The sequence below is a fragment of the Engystomops pustulosus genome, chromosome 11, assembly GCF_040894005.1.
Source record: "Engystomops pustulosus chromosome 11, aEngPut4.maternal, whole genome shotgun sequence".
In the NCBI taxonomy this organism is placed as follows: domain Eukaryota; kingdom Metazoa; phylum Chordata; class Amphibia; order Anura; family Leptodactylidae; genus Engystomops; species Engystomops pustulosus.
This window is the reverse complement of record NC_092421.1, coordinates 51,814,613-51,836,602: the sequence shown is the minus strand read 5'-3', so window position 1 is coordinate 51,836,602 and position 21,990 is coordinate 51,814,613. Positions and strand designations below refer to the sequence as shown.

Below are 21,990 nucleotides of genomic sequence, written 5' to 3'. Positions count from 1 at the left end.
ACGACCCCCGGGATTTGACGATTCCAAGGTCTGTATGGTCAGAAAGGAGGAGCTGCAGCACGGGTGGGGGGGGGGGGGTGATTATGCTAAAATCTTCTGACACCATTCAATCAGCATTGGAATTGGCAATGGTAATGACAACAAGCAGTAGCCATATATCCCCCTGGCAATGAGCCCATATAGCCCTTACCCCCCTGGCAACGAGCAATAGCCCATATTGCCTCTACCCCCTGGCAATGAGCAGTAGCCCATATAGCCCCTACACCCTGGCAACAAGCAGTAGCCCCTACACCCTTGCAACGAGCAGTATTACCTCAGTAAGTCCCCCTGGCAAAGGCATGAGTGTGCCTCTGTAAGTCCCCCTGGCAAAAACATGAGCGTGCCTCTGTAGACACAGTATTTTGCACTGTGACCTGGTGAGTCACACTGCCCGTCTCCAGCCAAGCACACTGGTATGGCACACAGATCCGATTTAACTTTTGTTTTTTCCTCAAGCCAAGTTCAATAGCTGGAATCTTGGTTTGGTATCTGTAGTACGTTGTTTCCGAAATAATACATAGGCCGAGAATGTTGCAGAGCTCCTCTACTTTCTGGAAATTTAGACCACTGCACAAAATTGAAGATGCTAAAAGAACATTTCCACTCCGTAATCTTCCAGTCTTCGGCTGGCTTCTCCAGATGAGTGATGTGTGCCCTCTTCTGCATTTGCCACGTATTATTAATGCACTTCCTCTCTTCTCCTTACTTATTTTTACAACAGAGAGATTGCATCCTTCTTCGTGTTTGCATTTTACTTGACTGATTAATTCATCCAAGCAGCTTTCAATAAATTTGCGATCATTACATATCTCTTTTTCATCCAATTTTTTCAAAATTGACTTCTGAATTTATAATTGACGTTATTTCATTCTTTTCCAAAGAACAACAGCTTTCTAATAAAGGATTGTAAGATGCATCCATTGGGTTGTAAAGTTGACCATCATCTTATGTGCTTGAATTACTTTGTGTTGAGCCTTCACACCGAAATTGACCTGTTAAAGGAAAAACACCACTTACCTGGTCCTCTGCTAAAAATGGTTCTTCAAAAATCTCTTCTTCACACTGCGCATTTTTTACAATTTTCAGTGGAGAAACACTAATCTCATCTAACTCTTCGGGACATAAATAGCCACAATGTTGTTGTTTGAAAGGTATAGGGGTGGAATGAAGCATTATTGTGGTGTGTTGTTCATTATGCATTTGCAAATTTAATTGAGTTTGGACACTAAAGGTGATGACGGAGTTTTCCATGGTGAAGTCCGTTTGAGTTTCCCAATCCCGGTATTGCTTTTGAGATTCTAATTCTGTATTATCAGAAGATTGTTGTGATGAGCAAGAAATATCTTTTTTCTTCCTTTTGACACTCTTCCTTTTTTCAATGTCGTCTCGTATTGGATTTGTACCTTCCGGAATGTTATAAAAAATGGTGGCTATGGCGTTTGGTCTTAAAACACGGCCACTGACGTTTTGGATAAATGAATTGTCAGCAAAGTGTCTTGAGCAAAGGCGATGCTTGTTGGAATTCTTTTGCTTGTTCTCCCAAATCTTCAGGGCCAAATTATTAATATCCTGGAAAGGTTAGCCAACCTGTAACAGCCATTCTTTTATACGCTCAACCAAATTTGGAAAAGAATGCAGTTTTATTTCATGCTGTAAAAAAAAACATCCAGAAACCAAACACACTGGCATGTTTTTGTTACCCGTAAAAAGAAAAATAAGGTTTATCAGCTTGGTAAAGTAGCAATTAAAAATAAATTTGTAAAGAATTGAGAACTCACCTCTAACTTGTGTAACTGAAATTATAACTGGACCTCCAAACTGTTGAACAAACTCTTCTTCCATGGCAACAAACCAATGGTTTGATGAAACCAATAATAACGGATTCTTCTTATTTCTCTCTCCATTGAACCTCTGAGATACTTACCTTTAGCCTACTTACCAACTGAAATTTTTCTTTTGGAAACCTGTCTTATAAATTTTTTTTTTAAAATTGTTATAATCAATAACTTTTTAAAACATGGTTTGACAATATGCCATTATTTTTACCTGTTTGTACATGTGCTGAGGATTTTTGAATTTGTCTGTGGTCTTGCTAATATCTAGCCTATAATAAATGAAAAAATAAATTAATTTTTCAAAAAGCTATCTAGAAGCCGGGCATAGTAATACCCATGAAGTTATAGACTAAGAGTTCACTGTACTCATTCGCTCATCGACAGGGGGGTTGTGTTTACTGATGCACACCATGCTCATCAGCAGGGGGGTTTGTGGATACTGATGAATATTATTATACTGATATGTTACAGATGTTACTTATGTACACATGGGGGACTTACAGAGGCGCACGCTCATGTCTTTTATGCCAGGGGGACTGATAGAGGCACGCTCATGTCTTTTATGCCAGGGGGACTGATAGAGGCACGCTCATGTCTTTTATGCCAGGGGGACTGATAGAGGCACGCTCATGTCTTTTATGCCAAGGGGACTGATAGAGGCACACTCATGTCTTTTATGCCAGGGGGACTGATAGAGGCACGCTCATGTCTTTTATGCCAAGGGGACTGATAGAGGCACACTCATGTCTTTGCCAGGGGGACTTATAGAGGCATGCTCATGTCTTTTATGCCAGGGGGACTGATAGAGGCACGCTCATTTCTTTGCCAGGGGGACCTACTGAGGCACACTCATGTCTTTTATGCCAGGGAGACTTACAGAGGCACGCTCATGTCTTTGCCAGGGGGACTGATAGAGGCACGCTCATGTCTTTTATGCCAGGGGGACTTACAGTGGCACACTCATGTCTTTGCCAGGGGTACTTACAGAGGCACGCTCATGTCTTTTATGCCCGGGGGACTGATAGAGGCACGCTCATGTCTTTTATGCCAGGGGGACTGATAGAGGCACGCTCATGTCTTTTATGCCAGGGGGACTGATAGAGGCACGCTCATGTCTTTTATGCCAGGGGGACTGATAGAGGCACGCTCATGTCTTTTATGCCAGGGGGACTTACAGTGGCACGCTCATGTCTTTGCCAGGGGGACTTACAGAGGCACGCTCATGTCTTTGCCAGGGGGACTTACAGAGGCATGCTCATATCTTTGCCAGGGGGACTTACAGAGGCACGCTCATGTCTTTTATGCCAGGGGGACTTACAGAGGCACGCTCATGTCTTTGCCAGGGGGACTTACAGAGGCACGCTCATGTCTTTGCCAGGGGGACTTACAGAGGCACGCTCATGTCTTTGCCAGGGGGACTTACAGAGGTGATATTGCTCGTTGCCCGGGGGTAAGGGCAATATGGGCTACTGCTCGTTGCCAGGGGGTAGGGGCTATATGGGCTACTGCTTTTTGCCAGGGAGTAAGGGCTATATGGGCTACTGCTTGTTGCCAGGGGGTAGGGGCTATATGGGCTACTGCTTGTTGCCAGAGGGTAAGGGCTATATGGGCTACTGCTCATTGCCAGGGTGTAGGGGCAATATGGGCTACTGCTTGTTTTCATTACCGTTGCCGTTTATATACGTCCCCCACAAACTGCAATGGGACCAAGGCGCCGTATGGGAGCGGTACACGTGCGGCACCATACCGTTCCGTAGCCAGGAGAAAGACATGTCCTATCTTACCCCGTATTATGGTTCCATGCGCTCTATACAGTTTGTGTGAATGTAGCCATATGTAGTAGAAACTGACTAATTTGCCCACATTTATCAAATTTTGTGAAAACTAATGCAGAGTGGGTCAGATTAATCAAACTGGATCCCGTTCATTATGAATCTGGCGCCCCCTGCACTGCTCTGGTTGTGTGGACCATTTTTATTTGTACTTTATTGCGAATTGTTGCGCACATTTTTTCTGTCTTGTTGGACACAGCGCACCCACAACATAAAACTGGCACAGACACTTTATAAATGTACCGTATATTCCGGCGTATAAGACGACCTGGTGTATAAGACGACCCCCCTACTTTCCTGTTTAAAATATAGAGTTTAAGATATATTCGCCGTATAATACCCCTTTTCCAACGCATACAAAACACCGGTAAAAATTAAAAAAAAAAAAAATTTGAATTTAACATGGTCCTTTTTTAAATGTAAATTCTTATGACATGCAGGTATATAGCAGGAAAACTGTCGCTCATAAACATAAGGCATACAACAACAACATTACCATTACAGCACAGCCCCCAGTAGTATACAGCACAGCCCCCAGTAGTATACAGCCTGCCAGCCCCCAGTAGTATACAGCACAGCCCCCAGTAGTATACAGCCTGCCCCCAGTAGTATACAGCACAGTCCCCAGTAGTATACAGCACTGCCCCCAGTAGTATACAGCACTGCCCCCAGTAGTATACAGCACTGCCCCCAGTAGTATACAGCACAGCCCCCAGTAGTATACAGCACAGCCCCCAGTAGTATACAGCACTGCCCCCAGTAGTATACAGCACTGCCCCAGTAGTATACAGCACTGCCCCCAGTAGTATACAGCACAGCCCCCAGTAGTATACAGCACAGCCCCCAGTAGTATACAGCACAGCCCCCAGTAGTATACAGCACTGCCCCCAGTAGTATACAGCCTGCCCCCAGTAGTATACAGCACAGCCCCCAGTAGTATACAGCACAGCCCCCAGTAGAATACAGCCTGCCCCCAGTAGTATACAGCACAGCCCCCAGTAGTATACAGCACAGCCCCCAGTAGTATACAGCACTGCCCCCAGTAGTATACAGCACTGTCCCCAGTAGTATACAGCACAGCCCCGAGTAGTATACAGCACTGCCCCCAGTAGTATACAGCACTGCCCCCAGTAGTATACAGCCTGCCCCCAGTAGTATACAGCACAGCCCCCAGTAGTATACAGCACTGCCCCCAGTAGTATACAGCACTGCCCCCAGTAGTATACAGCCTGCCAGCCCCCAGTAGTATACAGCACTGCCCCCAGTAGTATTCAGGACACTTAGGTAGGGAGAAGAATCTGTGTTATTAGGGACAGGTGGAAATTTGATATAATTGTCCTTTTTAAGATACTATGAAGAACTGAATTAAAGGAAATCTACCACTTGGAGAACCTCTTTTAAAAAAAAGCATACCTTGTTGGGGCAGATATACATTAGAGAGCTCCAACCACTATTTTTTGAGAACTCCTGAGTGCTGCATCTCCTATTCAACTCAATGGAGCTAAGGTGGAATGAGTCTTCTTTGAGTTCTCCATGTGTAGTTACCATGACTTTTATCAGCAGATTTTATTACTGACACACACCCTCACTGATCTGATATTAACAATCTATTCTATCATCAATATGTAGAGACTGGGCAGGGTGATTCATCAAGGCTTGTACTGGAGTACAAGCCTTAGTAATGTTGCAGTTTCTAGTTTATGGGCTGGAATTGCGACCCCCCTCCCCCCTTATGCCACCTTCATACAAATGGCCATACAGAATAGTGGAGTAGGCCGTACATGACTGGTTTTAGACAAAGTGGGGCCCTGGGCAAAAATAAAAGTGGGGCCCCAACAGTCACAGTCAGTAAGAGCCTCCATCAGCCCTGCCCAATAATAACACTATGTAGTTACACACTGTAAATTGGTAAGGCAATCTGTAATATGGGGCTGTAGGAAAATTTTTTCTAGAAGATGGACCAATGATAGGTAGATTGATGATAGACGATGAATATGAAAGATGATACAGATTTTTAGATAGATGATAGATTTATAGATACAGAAATATAAAGTAGATAGGTAGACATGAGCAATAGTAGATCGATTGATTGATGGATGGATAGATAGATAGGAGAGAGTTAGAAGATATATCAATAGACAAAACGTTATATGGATAAATGTTAGACATATATACAGATAGGAAATAGACAAATTATAGGTGATGGATAACTAGACAGATAGATGATAGATATATAGACAGGCGATGGGTGATAAGCATCTTCACCCAGGCATTGAACCAAGGGGCATTTAAAGAGCAATACATCATAGGCCCACAAAAGTCCACATGCAGTCTCCCCTTTAGGACAGGGGGCCGTGGGCAAATGCCCAGTTTGCCGCCCCCTAATGCCAGCCCTTACGCCATTCAGAGTTATGCCGGTGGGGGATGTATTGCACTAGCTAATTAGTGATAGCCAGCGCCATTTTCTGTCGTGTTATAGAGCAAATCTATGCCAGAGCTTGTGCCGGTAATGTGCTGGATAAAGTACAGAGCCTCTAAGTATATCAGGAGCAAACTGCGAGCCGGGTAAATCCCCCCCTAGATCTTTATGATCTCAAGAGATTTTTTTGTAACCTGGAATTCATCAAACTGCTATTGACAATGAGACAAATTTGAAACAAAACGGGAAAAATCAACTCTTCAGGAATATTCAGTTTCTAGTAAGTGAAAGCTGACGTGTTCCATGGTTATAGTAATTATTTCAGGTTTGTGTGCATTATGGTAGTGGGATTTCACTCCTTTCTTCTGGAACTGGAGCAAGAGGAGGAAGTTTGTGAGTGCTGCGGGCAACAGTGAATCTACTCATGTGTAGGGCTTCTTCATAACATGGAGGGGTCTCTGGTCCAGAAGGAGAGAGCTGAGGTGGAGGACCATGAGAGTGAGACACAGCAAATATCCTCCGGGCCGCCGGGCCAAGCACAGACTGCACAGCTGTTAAGAGAATAGGAGAGCATTGCATCAGAAGGAAAGGGAACTTATACATGTATCCTGTTACAATCAATTGCATCTTTATTATGCTCCTAAATGTTATTTAATAGAAGTTTCTGCCAAAAGCTGTCTATAGATTTCTTTTGAAAGCCAGCAAAAAGTAAATCACATGAGAATATAACTGAATTAGTGACCCATTACTTATTTATCCTCAGTGATCTTACTTTACATTTGGTTTTTCCACGATATAGATATTGATCAAGAGTCTGACACCATTCAGATGCGGGAGTGCTGCAGTGCAGTACATTAGATAGTGGTGTTGCTTGTTATTGCAGTACATCCCCAACCAGTTTATTGACAACCAAACCATGTGACCAGGGAACATGAGGTCAAAGACCTAGGAGGGACCAAAGAGTTAATATGCAGAGATCCGATATGCTGGACCAATCTGATACTGGTGGCCTAAAGATGAGTGATGCATAATTTCATCCTGGAACACACCTGATAGTGATTATATTATTAAAAATGGAGTTATATTGCTAGGTCCTCCAATAGATTGATCATGATTTGTAAGCATGGAGTAAATGAAAACTGATAAAAAAAAAAAAAAATTAAGTTTTAAAAGAAAAGGAACATGACTAAAATGGGTTATAACAGCATCCGGTTTTCTGCTTAAAATTACATTAGAAAAAAACTATTTTAATTCTTAAAAATGTGTATTAAAGGGGTTGTCCCCTTTCATCAAATTATTAATATTGTTTGTGTAATTAACAAGAAGCTTTATTGTTTACTTCTTGTGGACAAAACGGGTCCCTGTCACACAGGTGCACGGCTCCTAATAACACACTGGCGTTACTCATCTCTGCAGATTACTCAGCTGTGCACCTGTGTGACATCACATGACCATAGACAGATTTCTGTCCACTAGAAGTAAACAATGCAGATTTATAGAATGACGGCAAGTAGAGATCTAAATAACCTTGAGTAGTTGATACAGAATGTATATTGGAAGATTGTATAACTTTTCATTACACAAACAATGTCAATCACTTGCTGAAAGTGGAAACACCCCTTTTAATTTTCAGAAACTATCCCAATAAAGTGAAGCATGTTCTAATGGGGTATGGCTTATAAAAACAATGGTCAAAAGTGGGAGGGCCACCCAGATGAGACTTAACAGCTCCTATTCTTCCAGTGTAACCTTTATGTATGCTGATATTTGTGAGCAATGTCACTTGGGTCTAACATGTTTAGTTATCTGCACCCAATTTATCATATCTTTTGCAAAATGTATGGTTTCATTTTGGTAGGATTATTATTTTACTTAAATGATGTGTTTGTTACACGCTTTACGGTTCCAGTCAAATATTTCCCATTCCTATTTTACATAAATACAGTAATTTACTTCTACTGCAAAAAAAAATCAGCATTCTGTACTGCACAATTACAAAAATGTGATTCATTGCCACTTGGAAGACCCTGAAAACTAACCCTAACCCTAACATGTTTCTTTATAATGGGAACATTACTCCCATTAGGATCTCAATGAAACCTTATGATAAGGTCAATAAGGTCTTCAATGATCTAAATAAAGGTTAGCGAACGCACCACTGACACGCTCCAGCTCCCAGTTTTGAAAGTAGATTGATTCATTGGGACAACATTTTGCTAAGGAGAATATATTCTCTATATCTCCCATGTGTTTTTTCTCATCCCCTTCACAGGTCTATCAGCTGGTCCTATCATAAGGAACCAATCCTAGGTTACTTGGTAACCGGTAATTTAAATCCATCTTCCACACATTCCCATATATATATATATATATATATATATATATATATATATATATATATAGTTTATACACACCTTTTAAGGAATATGTCTTATTTATATGTATTTAACTATAGCACATGGAGAAATATAAATGAATAATATACCGTAATACTTCTTTTTATCTGAAGAAATGGGTACATATAGCTAAAATCTAAAAGAATGTTTGAATTCATCATATTGCTATGTTCAATGCATAAATTTCCACTTCGTCCCCCATGACGGCCCACCTGGAGGATGCCCCTTGACCTCTGTAGGGACAGGAAGAAGAGAGGTTAAATTCCCCTCCCCGCATCCTCCCGCCAGTGTTCTTCCTGTCCCTACCGAGGCAGGTCATAGAGAGGTGTCCTCTCTCCTCCAGGTGGGGGGGGGGGACGAAGAATCACTCACGGGTATGCCGTCCATGGCGAAATCCCGGCGGCCCCGGCTCTCGGTCGATCCTGGTCCTCCTTGTAGCCGTCCAGGGGTCCGTTGACTGGCCGCCGCGCCGCAACTCTGATTACACGCGCGCGCGGCTGAAGAAAACTACATTTCCCAGCAGCCCGTAGTCTGATGACGACTTCCGGCCGCGACCGGAAGTGATCGGGGAAACCGCGCAGCATCACTGGGAGCCGTGGAACGCGGACCGGTAGCCGCTTCTAAGGGGGATGGGCTCCCCATTAAGGTATTTAAAGCAGGTAGAACACTATGATCTGAGGTCTAGTTGTTCAAGTGACTACGGCTCCAGTATCTGCATCTAAATCTTCCGCTGTCTACTATGACTGACGAAGTTAACCCAATCTTCCTGCACCCTCCAGTATCTGTAAGTGGGCTAATTGCAGGGGATATTGCCACTATGTATGCAATGTTGTGGGTTATTAGTCTCCTATATTTGCCTTTTAGGAAAAAGACCTGGGGTCTAAGGGGAAAGGCAAGGAGGAGAAGGGGGATAAGGCTAGCAGGCCTGAAAGACCCGAGAAATCGGATAAAACCAGGACCAGAAAATGTAACATGTGTAACCATTCTATGCCAGATTCATATAAGAAACCAATATGTAAAGTATGTATTGATAACTTCATGCGAGAGGAGAAATCATCCTTCCTAGACGAGCTCAAAGGGTTCATAGAAGAGAAGGTGGTCTCATCTATTGCCGCTGCTACATCTAGGGCTCCCCCGTGTAAAAAGCCCAGATTGGAACTGGGGTCGTCACCATCCGAGGCAGGAAGTGATTCAGAGACTCCTTCTTGTTCTGTAATAGAGACGGAAGACTCCTTAAATCCCCAGGATTTTGTAAAATCTACTGAATCCAGACATCTTTTCCCAATAGATGAATTGGATGATTTATTGAAGGCCATCAGACAGACATTAGAAATTGAGGATGTGGTCGTACCCCAATCTAGAGAAGATGAGCTGTTTGGTGGGTTAAAAGCAAAGCGCCAGAGGGTGTTTCCCTTAAATGACACCCTCAAAGAGTTAGTGTACGAAGAGTGGAAGGAACCAGAGAAGAGGATCCTTATATCAAAAAACTTTAGGAAGAGATTGGTCTTTGAGCCTGAAGACTCTAAACTATGGGATTCCTGTCCCAAAGTGGATGTGCAGGTCACTAAAATAGTAAGGAAGACAGACCTGCCGTTTGAGGACGCAGCGCAGCTTAGAGACCCCATGGACAGAAAATCTGACTCTCTGCTGAAAAAAGCTTGGGAAACATCCATGTGGGGTCTGAAATCAAATTTAACGGCCACCTCAGTCGCGAGGAATCTCCTGTATTGGCTAAATGAGCTCGAATCTCATATTAAAGAAGGAACTCCCAGAACTACAATTTTGGAGAATTTCCCTCTATTAAAATCAGCAACGTCCTTCTTAGCAGACGCAGCAGCCGAAGGTGTACGGTTCTCTTCAAAAGAAGGAGCCCTGACAAATGCTTCAAGAAGGGCGCTGTGGCTGAAGCAGTGGAGTGGGGATATCCGCTCAAAAACAAAGCTATGTGGTCTTCCCTTTTCAGGCGAATTTGTCTTTGGCCCTGAACTTGACACCATCTTGGAAAGGGCATCAGATAAGAGAAAGGGTTTCCCGGAGAATAAGCCAATACCCAGGAAGCAGCCCTTTCGGGACTTTAAAAGCCAAAGAGAAGAATACAAAGATAAGGGGAAAAGGGGTCGCTGGAGCTACCCGAAAGGAGGAAAAGGTAAAGGGTTTCTCTTTTCAACATCATCCGATCCCAACAGAAACAAAAAACAGTGACGCCATAGTAGGAGGAAGATTATTGAAGTTCAGAGAGGAATGGTTAAAAATCACCTCAAATCCTTGGGTTCTAGACATCCTTCTTCAGGGATACAAGATAGACTTCAAGAAGCTTCCTCCTACCAGTTACCTACCACCCTCTCCCCATACATCAGAAATGTCCCACTATCTAATCTAGCAAGAAATATCATCTTTATTGTCTTCTGGAGTTATTTCCCAGGTTCCTCAGGAACAAGAAAAGCAAGGATTTTATTCTTCTCTTTTTCTTGTAAAGAAGCCGAACGGATCGAACAGGCTGATAATCAACCTGAAACGACTCAACGACTTCATCGTCTACAACAAGTTCAGGATGGAGTCGGTAAGGTCTGCCACCCACATTATCCACAAAAATGCTGTAATGTGCACTATAGACCTAAAGGACGCATATTATCACGTCCCCATTCACCCGTCTTCACAAAAGTTCCTAAGGTTCTCTGTTTTTTCTCCGGGGGGTTCCACGTTACATTTTCAATTTTGTGCACTCCCCTTTGGCATATCTTCAGCCCCCAGAACCTTCACCAAGGTGATGATAGAGGTGGTGGCGTTCCTAAGACAGCAGGACATACTGATTATTCCATATCTAGACGACCTGCTGGTTATTGGACAAAACAAACAGAACCTAATTTCCTCAAGAAACATCACAATAGGAACTTTAGAAAGACTGGGCTGGATCATAAATTACCCAAAATCAGATCTATCACCAGCCACAGTAAAGAAATTCCTGGGAGTAAATTTAAACTCATGCTTACAAATGTCATTCCTTCCACAGGAAAAGAGGGCTCATATCAAGGAGGAGTTAAGAAGGTTCCGGAGAAGGTCTCTTATCTCCATCAGGGGTGCTATGAAGGTCCTAGGACTATTAACAGCATGCATCTCCTCAGTGGCCTGGTGCCAAGCCCATACTCGAGCTCTCCAGAAATGGGTTCTAAGATCCTGGAACAGGAGTTCGAAGGGACTGGACAAAAAGGTATCAATCCCCGCGTCAGTCAAGGAAGATCTCAAGTGGTGGCTGATGGACACAAATCTAGACAGGGGAATCTTCTGGAGGAACAGTCCGTATATCACCATACAGACAGACGCCAGCAAGAGCGGTTGGGGAGCAGTGCTTCCTCAAAAGTTGACGCAGGGCTCCTGGACAGAGGAGATCTCCAGAAGGTCGTCCAACTATCGAGAACTAAGGGCGGTTTGGGAAGTGCTCAGCTCAAACACTGCTCAATTGGCAGGACATCACGTGTTGATACTGTCCGACAACACCACGACAGTATCATACCTGAAGAGGCAAGGGGGAACCAGATCCCCATTACTGATGTCTTTAACAAGACAAATATTTTTGTGGGCAGAGGACCATGTCCTATCAATCTCGGCTACCCATCTAAAGGGAACAGAGAACACCAGGGCGGATTTCCTCAGCCGAAGGAAAATACTTCCCAACGAGTGGTGCATAAAAGAGGAGATATTCCAGTATCTATCCTCTCTTTGGGGAGAACCTCAAATAGACTTGTTTGCGACAAAAAGAAACTCCAAGTGTCGACACTTTTTTTCCTTAGAAAAAGGGGAGACAAAAGATCGTCTGGATGCATTCTCCCACTCTTGGAACACCACTCTCGCCTACGCCTTCCCCCCTATTCCCCTGATCGCCAGAGTATTGGAGAAAATTTATCTAGAGAAGACACAGACCATATTTGTGTGCCCAAATTGGCCCAAAAAGAGCTGGTACCCGATTCTGAAGCGGATGTCCACTCAGGACCCAGTCATACTACCAGTGTCAGAAGATCTCCTGGTACAGGGTCCAATATCCCATCCAGATCCAGGAAGACTCCAGTTATCAGCATGGATCCTGAATCGGACTATATGAAGTCCCAAGGACTATCCTCTGCTGTTATAAACACCCTGAAGGCAAGTAGAAAACCTGTCACTTTTGCCATTTATCACAAGATTTGGAAAAAGTTTTGTTCTTTCTGTGCAGATAACCCACCATGTCAATCTAACCCCAATATCTTGCAGGTTCTTAACTTCCTTCAAAAGGGTTTGGAGTTGGGACTTTCCACAAGTACTTTAAAGGTCCAGGTATCAGCCCTAAGTGCGTTCTTCGATCAACCCCTCATCGAGCACAGGTGGGTGAAAAGATTCATTCTAGCAGCCTCTAGATTAAAACCCCAGGTCCTTAAAAGGACTTCTTCATGGGATCTTTCTCTGGTCTTAAATGCTTTAATTAAGCAGCCTTTTGAACCAATTTCTTCTGCTAGTGTAAAAAACCTGACACTGAAAACAGTTTTTCTGGTAGCAATCACCTCAGCAAGGAGACTAGGTGAACTCCAGGCAATTTCTATCAAGGAACCCTATATGAGGGTTCTTGATGATAGAATTATTCTCACATTGGACCCAAATTTCATCCCAAAGGTGGTCTCGGAGTTCCATAGAGGTCAAGAGATCATATTACCTTCCTTCTGCAAGAATCCGTCCTCAGAAAGAGAACGCGAATGGCACACTCTAGATGTAAGACGTTCTGTCGTTAGATACTTGGAAATAACTGAATCCTGGCGAGTTGATTCTAACCTATTTCTCCAATTCCAGGGGAAAAATAAGGGGAGGAAGGCGTCCAAGGCAACCATCGCTAGATGGCTAAGGATGGCGATATCTTCTTGTTACGACATCCAAGAGATTCCAGTACCATCAGGAATAAGGGCACATTCCACAAGAGCCGTATCCACCTCCTGGGCAGAGAAAAGAGGGGCCTCCTTAGAACAGATCTGCAAAGCAGCAACTTGGACTTCCTCTTCTACCTTCTCTAAACACTATAGACTTGACTTGCCCTCCTCGAAGGATCTGTCCTTCGGGAGAAAAGTGCTTCAAGCAGTGATCCCTCCCTAAAAGACTACTCATATTGTAAGTCTCCAGGTGGGCCGTCATGGGGGACGAAGTGGAAAGAATGAATTAGTTACTCACCGGTAATTCCATTTCCATTAGTCCACCATGACGGCCTATAGTTTCCCTCCCTTGCTTGTTATAGGTTATGTGGTATTCACAATGATGAAACTGTATGTGATGAAAACATATAAATAAATCATTGTTGCATCTTCCTCAGTGTGGTTATTTTGAAGTCACTGGCGGGAGGATGCGGGGAGGGGAATTTAACCTCTCTTCTTCCTGTCCCTACAGAGGTCAAGGGGCATCCTCCAGGTGGGCCGTCATGGTGGACTAATGGAAATGGAATTACCGGTGAGTAACTAATTCATTCTTTTAGATATTTTCACAATTTAGTTATTTGAGTCACCTTTTTATCAAGCGTTTTAAGTTTATTTTGTATATATATTTTATATATTTTCTAATGTTTTTGCATAATTTTTTGGGGGGGATTTTCAATAAACCTGATGAAGAGAGAGGTTCGCTCCTGAAACATATTTTTCTATTTGTATGTGCCTTATAAATCTCCTGATGACGGCATGTCCTGGTCCTTTTTGGTGAAGCAACGGTGGCCAACCTCCTTTTTCTAACTTTAGTCTCTGTGCAATGAAATGCCCTCCCAAGGACAAGCCGTAAGGAGCACTGCAGCAGCACACCGATTACAACATACATCTGCCTATACAGTAGTTGTGCGCTCTGCATAACTCTGCCAGGTGAAAGCAGAGTTATTTCCAATTCGGAGTGTCTACATTTTGTAACCAATGGTTTCTTGCCCTATGAGCGCCTGTTTTCCCTTAATTTCTTCAGCACAATATATGAAAGCATCGGTTCACAGAGAGACTACATCGGAAAAATACAAGTGCAGCAACATAGTTCAACTTTCTGAACCCAAATTATACATTGACATTCATACAAGAATTACGGTACAGAAGTGAACTGATAAGAGATTATGGTGCGGTCCTGAAGTGACTCACAGGTCAGAGTACTCTGGATGGTGCTGTCATGGTCGATGGCTATGACTGTGACTTCATACGGTTGCTCCCCTGCCCTCTCGGGGCAGTCCTGTTGTCTCATGTACCAGCAGCGAAGACAGGCACAAGTGATGCCAAACATTAGTATCAGTACTCCAGCAGTAACCACAAGCCTAAGACAGAAGAGAGATTCAATTCTGATATGTCTTATGTGAAATCTGCCAATGGGTATTATATTTTATACATCCAAAAGTGCTCTTTATAGGCTGTTTTTCTGTCATTTATAGCATAAAACTGTATTCTTAAACCGATATTTGATTTTATAAGCAATGAGAAGTGATAAGCGGACTTGTTAAAATTTGCGTTCAAATTTTAAAATCCAGTTTGGGTCCAGGTTTGGGACTGAACCCAAACCCCAGCCAGTAATGCCCATGAGCACTATCGGTGGTAAAGTCCCTAATGTCACTTAAACTACTGCGGTCGCATGCGCCGGTAGTAACTTGCCGGCAGCACTGCGCACTGTGGTTTTGGGGAGAGTAATTACTCCAGATAACGTCATTTAGTTCTGCTGCTGATTTTTGCCAGTGCCATTTCAAGAGCTAAGGCCCACGATCAGTGCCAGCATCTATAATGCCCATCAGCCATGGGGGGAAGTTGAGCCTAAACCGGTTCAGCCCATGAACTTTGCAATTCTTGTCCGCTCAACACTAGCACTGAGTATAAAATTACAGGAGACAAATACTTTATTTTAAAGAAATTTGGGCTCATACCATATGTACCATTGGCTCATCCATTCTGTCTTGGGGCAGCTGTTTGCAGAAACAAAATAGTCAAAATTATTCAGTTAAGACTCATATAGACCCTATTATTACCATATTCCATCTTAATTTTATGACTTGCATAATGATGTGTTCATTGAAGACCTTCTGATTGGGGTATAATAGGCCCACCAGAGGTGGGGAGAGCCTACAATCCATAATTAAAATACCAATGTGGGAACTACCTTAATAATATCTAAACTTCAATAATTTTTGGGATTCATCCTATAAATCCTACTGTCAAGAGTTTCTCTATTCAATTCCAAATGGGTTAGTCTCCTGCTATATCTTTGGGCCTGATTATAATGTGTTAAAACCTGGACCCATCAGAGGATTCTCTGGTCTTCTAATGAACCAGACCGACCCTTAAGACCTTCCCATTACTGTCTGCATTGTTACTTACAGTATTGTGTAGATATAATGCAAAATATATAATGTGCCAAACTGACTCTTATGCAGCTGCAGGTCCTCTGTCTTTGTTTGTACTTTTAGCGGTAGATTTGTACCTACTCAGGTGGAGCAAATTTAATTCTCACTATGCCATCAACAAAGGGAGTCTGTGATAGTCTTAGACACACCTCCTGTCTTATCATTGGTTAGGGCAGCTTTTGTGTCCCTCCTTCCTGAATGTCTGTCTCTTCTGATTGGCTGAGATGTAACAATAGTCCAGAACAGGCTCAAACAACAGAATTATTGTAAATTTCCGTCTAATAAACCACCAGAGACTGCCTTATGGAGGTCTGGATGTGGCTATCACCTACAGTATCTTGAACATGAATTGTAGAAATCTCTATCTGCACTGGTTTTCTTATAATTTCCTTGTAACTGCATCAGTAATGTTTTTGCCTCTTTGCCTTAGTCCCAGGAATATTACTCACTGTTTGGTGTTTTCACAATCCACTTCACATGCTGCATTTGACACCTATATAATCAACAACATAAATAATAGCATAGCCACACTATGAAGCTGAGACTTAAAGAGGATCTATCACCCTCAAAAACGGCACTAGGAGCTGCTTACTAAAGTAATCAGACCCTAGTGCTAAAACTGACGCAGCAGTGTTACACTGCTAGTGTTATTGGAAATCTAACACTGCTGCACTGTACATTGGAAATGCCAGACTGCTCTCAAAGCGGTCCGGCGTAATCATGAGGGGGCGGTCCGAGGCGCTGCCTCTTCCCCCGACCACCCCGCTCACTCCATAGGGCAGCAGTGACTGCCGCACTTTATGTGGCAGTCACCACCCCTAATCCCGCCCCCTCATGAATATGCTGCACCGCTTTGAGAGCAGTCCGGCGTTTCCAGTGTACAGCGAGGCAGTGTCTGTTACCGCTATCTGAGGTTTCCAATAACGCTAGCAGTGTAACACTGCTGCATCTGTTGTGACAGGTCCTCTTTGAACACATTTTATGAATATTATCAGCATCTTTGACCCAGAAAACTGCTCTATAACATGCCCTCTCTGGAAAGGACACTATATACAATCTGCTCCGCTCCTCCTGCTCTATAATATCGTGAACTCCGGCGGACCTCGGTGGACTTCAGCGCAGCAGCGACACCTGGTGGACGTCGGAGGAACTGCCTTAGTGAATCGCTGGAAGACCCGAATCCACAGCAGAGAACGTGCCGCTGGATCGCGAATGGACGGAGTAAGTAAATGTGCCTCACTATGTACAATCTGCTTAGCTCCTGCAGCTCTATAACATGCTGCTTTCAGATAGGACACCATGTACAATCTGCTTAGCTACTCCTGCTCTATGACGTGCTGCCTGCAGAAAGGACACAGTGGGGCTCATTTACTAACGGTCTGCGGAGCGCATTTCCATCGGGTTTCCTGATGATCTCTTAGTTGCGCCGCATTTAACAGGAGATTTTGGTGCACATATTCGGATTTTGGTGCATCAGCGCCGGCTTTCATGCAACACACATCGGGGGAGGGTGCGGGGTGGCCATCGGATAATCCGATGGATTCGGACAACGTGCAGGATTTAACATCGGAAATTTGTCGCATGACACACACTTACAAGCACCGGGAAGAAGAAGGTGTACTCCGGCGGACCTCGGCGGGGGAAGCAACAGATGCAGGAAATCAGGCATCAGGGATCGCGACGGGACCGGGTAAGTAAATTTGCCCCAGTGTACGACCTGCTCAGGTACTCCTGCTCTATAACATGCTACCAGCAGATAGGACATGATGCATGAGTCTTTGATGTCCTCAATACAGTGAAGCCTTTTACATGCATTATTTTTTATATACTTGATTTTGACGTGTTGAGAAGACATTGCAAATTTACAACCATTTCACTTTTCTATGGCTACACACTTCACAGCATAGGTTATAGCTGGTCATTTCAATTTGTTATTTATATACTTTCAGTGTTTTATACAGTTGGCCTCTATACGAAAGTAATAAGAATATCTTATAAGTAACTATTTGCACACTAGAATCTTTCTTAGTCATGTAACATCATGTCATGTATGTCTTACCAGACATAGTCCTATGAATACTGGTAGTAAAATGTGTCTTCTCATGCTTTACACCGTGCCTAAAAAAATTGTAAAAGTAATGTATGCTGACTCATTTTACATTCATCTTGTGAAACAGGCCCCAATAATATCCAATTATTCCTTTATGCCAGGAGGTTTCTCTCAAGATTCTTAGTAATCAGCTGTAACCTCAGTCACCACACTTATAATTTCTTTCCAGTGCCAAAAGTTAACAATACATATATGATATAAAAATGTATTTCTTAGTGAGACAAATCCTCTTCATAGAACACCAATCCCCCACCTGTCTGTGGGACCCCATTACAGTCATAGACTCCTGTAAGTGCCCCTGACTGCTAGATGTGAATGGAGTGCGGTTGTTCAGACTGGAATGGTGCACAATTCACTTCCATTGGAGATAGTGATCCTGACATTGCTCATACAGAATCTGTATTCTGGTTATCACTGGGGAATAGGGGATAGATATCCATAGTAGGAAGACACCTCTTGGGGCTTTCTATGTAACGTATAAATTTGTTGGGTCCTTCAGAGAAAGATATCTGAAGGTCCTTACTCTTATGGTAGATTAAGGGCTTACCATAACCAACATTAATGTAATTTTTTAACTTTAAGAGGCATATTTACTAAAAACAGTGTAGTCTGTACTATGTGCAGTTTGCCTGTGTAGTATACACTTATAGATGAAGCAATATCATAAATCTGAATTCTCTTACCTGTAAACCTTGGGTTATTTTTCTCTTTGTGTCAGGTTCTCTACTCAGTGTCCGGAATAATCACTGTAGTATTAAGGGTGTTTGTTCATTGTGTATCCCCTCCCTCTTTACCCTCCATGCAAGACCCAAGTTATTACCTTGTATTAATTGACATAGGGGAGGGAGTAGATTGTGAAATTCAGATAAAGACTTGAGTAGTGAGGTTTCCCAATAGTTTCCTACATTGGGTTTTACCTCATCCCACCTGCAGGGAAAAGCTATAACATAATGATATATTGTCTGGATAATATTCCGGGAATTAGATACAACAAGAAAATAAGTATTATTTTATATCTTTTTTTCTTAGGATTTTTAGAGCGTGTTTTACATGGTTTTTCTTGTAGTCAATAACCCTGAGGGCCTTTTAGTAGTTGATTTCTAATGGAAATGTCCAATCTGTTATAATTACAACAGTTAATATTAACAGAGGAGACATAAAGTGTAACAATGTGGAACCGCTGGAGATTAGGAAATGTTAAAAAGGAGAGCAAAATATTCAGAGGTCACAGGAAAATGTGAGCCTGTGCCATACAGAAGGTTGGTATAGCAAGGTATTTGTAGTAACCTGATAGTCAGTATAGAGTAGGAGATAAATACACTAGACTCATATATTAATGTTTGTATCAAGTGTATTCCTTCAGCCCTCCTGGAAACTAAAGGAATCAACATGGTTTCTGCAGTTTAGCTGCATGAACATAGGTTTATAGAACTTATGTAGGACAGTTATCTGATGAAAATTCAACAACTCTAAGACCTTCATTTGTATGATTATTACATTCAGCCCAGGCACCTCAGAACATAACCTCCATGATAGATATATATTTCCTCAAATGGAAGTCCTTTTGGTATGGGTACAGCTGGATTTCGCTGGTGCCTGAGTAGCTAGCTTGAGGTGTGGCCTAGTGTTAGGCAGGTCACTGGTAGCTCGGTCCAGGTAAACAGGCCTCCTCCATGTCAGGCAAGGCCAGTGATGGGCAGCAAGAAGAAAGGGAGGCCACAAGATGATGGAAGGTTCTCCTGGGGCACTCCTGGTGTACGTGTGATAAAGTAATCCCCAGGGAATATGGTGAGGGAGAGGATAAATTATAACAGATGATAAATGATAACAGACTACCAGAACTGGGTGGAACTTAGGGCTTTATTTAACACCATAAACCCAAAATTCTTGATCTATTGTGAAAAAAGTAAAGCCGCTAAATGAACCTGGATCTTTATGGTAACATACAGCCTCAAGAATGACACGGCAATCAATCATCTCTGCTCTCCAGAAAGGTTAGAATAGGATCTTGTTCTTTAGGTTTATCTGTCCGTGTGTAATTACACGCTTTAAAAGAGTATCCATAATAAACATTGTATTTAGTTTCATCTTCTTTTCTTTTGGCCATTGTATCTGAGATATTATTTTATAGAGAACTTTACATTAATTCCTTGGTACTTTACATTTGAAAAGTACAAAAGACATAAAACGATAATGAACTAGCACAAGGGAGGGTAGATGGTAACCAGGGTCTGCCTGGCCTGCCCGGGGGGCGATGAATCCGGTGGGCCCCGACACCTGGTACAATGGCAGGGGCCTCCGTTCCGACCCATGGGAGGCCACTGCCGGTGGCGGCAAAAGTACTCCATGTGGCTGGAAACTTTCGAGAACTTTCACTGAAGCCAACGCGAGTGTGACGTGGCCGGTGCCTTTTTTTTTGGCTTTCGGCAGTTGGTAAAAGCCCTTATATATTTATGGCTGCATGGGGAGTAGCAGTGTTTAAAATGAGGGGTGCAGTGGGCCTATGTAAAATTCATTAGGGGGAGGGGCAGTGTGTGTGGGGGTGGAGTGTGTACATGGGAGCACAGTGTGAAATTCATGGAGGTGAAGTTTGTATGTGGTGGCCCAGTGTAAAATTCATGGCGGGTGTGGAGTGTGTATGCAGGGGCCCGGTGTAAAATTCATGGGGGGAGGAGTGTGTATGAGGGTGCGTGGGCCATTTGTAAAATTCATTGGGGTTGGTAGTGTGTAAAATAAGGGGGGGTGGGCGATGTGTATGAGGGGGCCTATATAAAATTCATGGGGGGGGGATTGTGTATACTGAGGGGTACTATTTAAAATTCATAGGGGAGGGCAGTGTATATAGTGAGGGGGCCTGTTTAAAATTGTTCAGGGGACAGTGTGTAAAATGAGGGGGCTCTATGTAAAATTCCTGGGGGGCAGTGTGTTAAATGAGGGGGCCTATGTAAAATTCATGGCGGGCAGTGTGTCTAATGAGGGAGCCCTGTGTAAAATTCATTGGGAAGTGTGTATAATGATGGGGCCCAGTATAAAAAATGATGAGGGGGCTGTATGTATAATGAAGGGGCCATTATGTAAAATTCAACGTGGGGGAATGTGTATAAGGGTCCAGTATATATAATAAATTAGGGGACTTGGTGTATATATAATTCCTGAGAGGGTCCAGTGTAAAAAATCCATGATGGGCCCAGTGTGTATAATTCCCGGGGGCCCAGTACTGAAATTCATGATGGGAAATAGTTTGATAAATGCATAGAGGTGACAATATATGAGATATCTGTGGACAATATACAGAAATAAAACAATTTATATGTAGAGGGAACGTGTCAGCAGGGAATTTCCCAGTAACCAGTGCCGTGTGCAGCAAGTCATCCACTTTTCCTGTTGCAGCATTGAAAAAATTAAAATTAAACCTGTCATCATAGTCAGGGAGGCGGGAGCTGAACGCCAAGGTCGGGCTCAGCGCTCCCCTTCATTGTGAGTGACTTATCTACTTTCTCTACTGCATCTCTGAAGTGTTTTGTGCATGTGTTGTGTACTCTGGATTCCTGTGCATGCACGGTACACATACTGCAACCAGAATGCTTCCAGCAGATACGTCACATGTCTAAATCATCAGAAAATCTGGGCAGCTTTAAACATCAATCACAATGGAGGGGGACACCGTGCTTAAAGGGGTTGTCCGAGATATAAGAAAAAGATATGTGGTCGGAAGGGGCTTCTTAAAAAAAAATAATTACTAACCACAGCGGGCCCTCCTGGTGTCCCATGCCACTGTCTTTCCGGTCTGTGCCCCTGTTTATTTACAGGGTCACGAAAGCTGTGCCCCTCCCTATTTAAAGAGATGTATTGTGGAACAGAGAAATGGTGGTGGCTTGGGACACCAGGAGGAACCACGGAGGTTTTTGTAAAGCAGCCCCCTCCCGGCCACATATCATTTTTTTTTAGCTATTGGACAACCCCTTTAACTATGGCAAGTGGTTATAAGGAAAGCAG

General features: G+C 43.2%; 2 protein-coding genes across 3 annotated transcripts; one reads left to right on the top strand and one right to left on the bottom strand.

Moving 5' to 3' along the window:
• Positions 1–5,994: 5,994 nt before the first annotated feature.
• TMEM52B (transmembrane protein 52B) lies at positions 5,995–15,573 on the bottom strand. Its single transcript, XM_072130098.1, has 3 exons — positions 15,408–15,573; positions 14,641–14,810; positions 5,995–6,676 (listed from the first exon to the last, which is right to left on the bottom strand). The coding sequence occupies exons 1-3, from the start codon at positions 15,425–15,427 to the stop codon at positions 6,462–6,464; spliced, it is 405 nt and encodes a 134-aa protein (XP_071986199.1). The 5' UTR covers positions 15,428–15,573; the 3' UTR covers positions 5,995–6,461.
• Positions 11,253–13,981, top strand: LOC140105969 (uncharacterized). 2 transcript variants are annotated; one of them, XM_072130096.1, is made up of 3 exons: positions 11,253–12,876; positions 13,163–13,258; positions 13,337–13,981. In XM_072130096.1, exons 1-2 carry the CDS (start codon positions 11,504–11,506, stop codon positions 13,254–13,256), a joined length of 1,467 nt encoding a protein of 488 aa, XP_071986197.1. In that variant the 5' UTR covers positions 11,253–11,503; the 3' UTR covers positions 13,257–13,258; positions 13,337–13,981. The 2 variants fall into 2 exon arrangements, with proteins under 2 accessions (XP_071986197.1, XP_071986198.1); XM_072130097.1 differs by lacking the exon at positions 13,163–13,258.
• Positions 15,574–21,990: the final 6,417 nt, after the last annotated feature.